Source organism: Hibiscus syriacus, unplaced genomic scaffold (assembly GCF_006381635.1).
Source record: "Hibiscus syriacus cultivar Baekdansim isolate YM2019G1 unplaced genomic scaffold, ASM638163v2 tig00112349_pilon, whole genome shotgun sequence".
NCBI lineage: Eukaryota > Viridiplantae > Streptophyta > Magnoliopsida > Malvales > Malvaceae > Hibiscus > Hibiscus syriacus.
Genome location: NW_024063310.1, coordinates 1513742 through 1518443, shown reverse-complemented (window position 1 = coordinate 1518443; position 4702 = coordinate 1513742). Strand labels below are relative to the sequence as shown.

Below are 4702 nucleotides of genomic sequence, written 5' to 3'. Positions count from 1 at the left end.
AGTAAAATTAAATTATATCAAATTAAATAACAATTATTAAATTTTGAATTTAAACATAATAGAAAAGACCAAAATCATAATTGACCCAAAAACATTATACTTTAAACCATAACTAAAAGGCATAATGTAAAAAATGTCCGTTGAATGAATGGTGTATAATATTATTTATTATAAACTAAATTTATGTATCAAGTAAAAAAATGTGTGATATAAATGAATTTTTATATATTAAAAAATTTAAAAATAAATTGAATAGAATTAAGTGACCAAAATGGAATACAAACTCAAGTTTCGTGATGATTTTGATATATATATATATATATAATTAGGTTACCAAAATATATTCTCAAAAAATAATTAAATGACTAAATATATAATTTACCTATAATGATTTTAACAGAGTTAACAATTTGGGACTAATGAAATAACAATTTAAACTTTAGGAAATAAAACATCTAAAAAATATTTTAAAGAATAACTCAATATAAATGATATATTTTAGGAGGCAACGATATATTTAAGCCTAAAATAAATTTAGATAATTAATATTTAAGAATGAATAAATTCTTAGTTTAAATTAGTAGACCCATTTGCCACTCTCCAACGGCCATTTCCATTTTCGACCTTGTGATCACCCAAAAGTCCAACAATCTCTTCCGTTTTCTTATAAACTTATCCCAAAACACCATTTTCGTCCCCAACATTTCGTACCCACATAGCAAAAATGTCAAACAAGTACCCCGTCTTCCCCATTCCTGAGCCTCAACACTTCAGTGACTATGGCTTTGATCTCCAAATCGACTATTTTCAGGTCCCACAAAAAGCTTCAATTTTTTTTCTCATTCTCTGTTATGTTCTTCACCAACCCTTTTTTTTTCAGGTTTTAGATGCAGCAAGGAGGCAGAAGAAAGAATCATCATGGAGATCCACTGATTCCCTTCACTTCAAGCTCCAGAAACCCATATCGAAAGACGAACAATTATCCCGGAAAAACAACAATCTCAAGGCCAAGAACAGGAACAAGCGTTGGTGGTGGAAAAATGCTCTCTTCTTCCTCAAGTGGAATAGAAGTAGAGATGGTAATGATCTAGATGTCGAGCTCGAGCCCAAAAATAGGGCTCGAGCTTCGATATCAGGACCAGTTTACATAACCGAGAGCCGGTGCGGCTCGGGTTCAACCACTCCTTTTAGAATCAGTAGCCGCCCATCTTCAGGTCCGTTGGAGATTCCATATTTGAATCTGAGGGAACTTAACATGGAGCACCAAGCAAGGGGTTCGACCTCTGCAAAGCCTATATATTTGGTCACTTGAGGAATCATCCTCATCATCATCAGATCAAGAACCCATCTTTTTTTTTAGGGTAGTGCGTTTTAATGGAGGGAACATGGCTTCGTCCTCCATGTTTGATTGTTTTTTGTTTTGCTTTATTGATTTCTTCAATGCTTTGACTAAGATCTGTTCTTGGGGTTTGGTTAAAAAGTGTATTTTCAAATGCTCAACCAATGCACAACAATCAATGGTTTTCTTTTAGAGCTTCTTTTTGTTAAAGTTATCTTTTATTTTTATATATTTTTATTTATTAAATTAAAAAATCGCATTATAAAAAATTAAAATTTAATTATTAAAACATTGAATATTCTTAAATTGATGATGTGATATGTTAATAAAATAATTATAAAAGATAATTTTTAAACTTTAAAATAAAATATTTTTTTAATTAATCACTGGTATTTAATCTATTTATTGATTAATTTAGATCGAGTACTGTAGAAACGAGGACGACGCTCCCAATTTAATTTATTTTATTTGCAAACGTTATGATTCGAACTCTGATCTTATTTAAGGACAAAATTTTGTTTTATCTTTTTATTAAGTATGCTTTTCATTACAATATCCGCATCACACTCCTCCTTCATAGGTTGTTCATCTTCCTCATCGTTAGTTAGTTCAACTTTAAAGCATCGTTTATGACATTGATGGAAGATAATAGAGACTAGCGTGTGTCATGATACTCCAAAAATTTGGAAAATTTTATTTTAGGCTTTTAAAATTTTTAATTTGGTATCCACAAAATTTTTAAAATTTGAATATTCTTAATTAAATTATCCCCATAATTTTTAAAAATTCTCATTAATTCTCTCAAAATATCAAAAATTTTAGTTATACCCCAATTTTTTAAAAATTGTAAATTGAATCCTTCTGTTTTTTTTTTAAAAAAAATAGTTTAAACCTCTAATTTTTTGTTTAAATTTTACGTTGTCCCCTCGGAATCTACCGCCAAGTTTTCCCACTGCTACATGAATATACTTATACACTGAAACTCAAGATATTGACAATGTAATCGAATTTAATGTGTTCTTCCACTTCGATGATATACTCTTATCAAAATCTCGTCTTTCTTCGAGGAAATGCTCCTAGCGAAATCTCATCTTTCAAGCATTTTTAAACTGATTTTTCTAATTTGATTTTTTATTTTTCTATATTAGTCTTTGATACTCATAATTTTCCTATGTTTAGTTCGTTTAATAATAAAATATAATAATGTTTTAAAAATTAAATAAAATATTTTAAAATTTTGGGAATCAATTTGAAATTTAAATATAATGCATTTTTTTTGTAATTTTCAAATACAAGTGGTTGGAATCATTGTGGGTCAGTTGGGACAAAATTTGGGTACCATGTGATTTTGGTCCTTGTAGGACCATAGTCATGGGGATGACTATAAAATCATGAAAAAACATTAGAGCTAAATAGGTCGAATTTTTTTTTAATTTATTATTATTTTTTGTTTCGATTTAATTTTTTATTCATAAAAACCATATAGTTCGTTCTAGATTTGAATTTTAAAAAATATTCTTTTATAAAATCAAATTAAATTAAAATTTATCATATTCAGAGGATTTTTACTATTCTGAATTTAATGATGAATTTAAAATTTTTGGGGTTTTCGATCGAATTGCAGAAAGCTCCAAATTAAGGAGCGGTGGCAGTGTCGTTTTCCCCTTCGAAACCGAATGTACTATTCAAACCAAACGTCTCGGGTTAAATTTCGATTCTAGTCCTTTTACTTTTACAGAAAACTAGAAATCAATCCATCAATTTTAATTTCTTAGAATTTGGTCTTTCACTTATTAAAATTAAGACACTAGTTTAATTAACACCATTAAATCTCCCCCATTCACTTTAACAAATTTATAAGCAAGCAACTAATAAAGATCAACAGTAGATAAATTAACATAGGGATGTTCTTACTTTAATAGTAAGTATAGGAAATTAGAAACTATTTTATTGGCTCTACATTGAGGTTTATTGCCAAATGCTACCATAACTAGGGCATTCATTTCATATGCAACATGAGGAGCTCCGGCTTCTCGATGAACCTTTTCCACTAGTTGCAAAATCTCGTGACGGTTGCTCCGTCCATGACTCTGTGATCCGCACCTATGTTAGCCTGAGAACGGAAGGAAATATCATATCGGATATCACCAGATTATTTCATCTCACTGAAGAGAAAAGCTCATGGAACGGTATCGTATCAGTGAATCTTACAGTCATGATTAAGGCAGAATAAATGTCTCCGTCATCTGCCACTCGTGGAAGTTTCTGTATTCTACCCATTGCGATGATGGCTACTTCAGCCAAGTTAACGATGGGGGCACCGAATTTTCCACCAATGGCTCCGATGTTGCTTAGTGTTATTGTTCCACCGGATATATCATTGGGACTGAGCTTATTGTCCAGAGCCAATTGCTGTAACAGCGAAAGTTCCTTCGTAATCTGAATGTACGATAAAGTACAGAAAAACACAGCTAAGAATAAGAACTACAAGAATTACCAGCAATATGACGATAACAGAACGACATTATTCAATATGTGAAATCAAACGTAACGAACCTCCAAGATAGAAAGAGACTGAACATTCTTTATGTTTGGCACCACTAAGCCGTATGGAGTGGCCATGGCAATTCCAATGTTATGGGAACCTGAAAGAATCAACAGGAAAGAGTCATGTCAGAAGAAGGAAGGGAGAGAAGCAACCAAGACTGTGGTACAATGTGTGAAACCATACAAGAAGACAGCAGCCTCTAAAACCATTCATAACGTAATGTTAGGTGATCAGAGGTAAGAAAAAAACGAAACGAATAAATCTACCAAACTCGAAGGATTACTTCAACCGACTCTTCGTTAAAGCAACTATTCACCATGGGATATTTGCTCAACGTCCCCGGTACGTACCCCGGCCATCCCTTACCGTCCCATGCCCGAAATGTATTGGGTACTTGAAACGGGGCTCCTTTACCGTCCTCGTGCTTCATAGCTTCCAGGAACGTGGAGAACTTGAGCAACTCTCCCTTTGTAACGATTTGTACAACTCTCCCTTTGTGACGACTTGTAATCTCGATCGTTGCTTTGTCGTTTTGAATTTCGCAGAGCGGTTGAAACTCATCAACTTCATCCCCCTAACAAAAACGAAAAATCAACAATCAAAGATCAAACAAATTTAAGCTTAATTCATTGAATCTAAGCACAACTATTTAAACCCTAACTCACCCCATGAACGAACCACTTAAGAAGTTCACATTCAGCAATTCCTTCACTAGTTTGGGCCAATGGCACATCGACGATTCCATTCGTTGGAAGATCAGCCACCGCATTACTAGAAAAAAACTTAAATTTATTTTTCATATATGGAAATCACAG

General features: G+C 32.4%; 2 protein-coding genes across 2 annotated transcripts; one reads left to right on the top strand and one right to left on the bottom strand.

Annotated features, from left to right (window-relative positions):
• Positions 1-626: 626 nt before the first annotated feature.
• Positions 627-1344, top strand: LOC120178407. The gene is made up of 2 exons (XM_039184260.1): positions 627-811; positions 881-1344. Exons 1-2 carry the CDS (start codon positions 725-727, stop codon positions 1310-1312), a joined length of 519 nt encoding a protein of 172 aa, XP_039040191.1. The 5' UTR covers positions 627-724; the 3' UTR covers positions 1313-1344.
• A 1968-nt stretch (positions 1345-3312) lies between these two features.
• LOC120178430 (lipoamide acyltransferase component of branched-chain alpha-keto acid dehydrogenase complex, mitochondrial-like) lies at positions 3313-4317 on the bottom strand. The gene is made up of 4 exons (XM_039184273.1): positions 4158-4317; positions 3896-3984; positions 3551-3778; positions 3313-3452 (listed from the first exon to the last, which is right to left on the bottom strand). Exons 1-4 carry the CDS (start codon positions 4315-4317, stop codon positions 3390-3392), a joined length of 540 nt encoding a protein of 179 aa, XP_039040204.1. The 3' UTR covers positions 3313-3389.
• Positions 4318-4702: the final 385 nt, after the last annotated feature.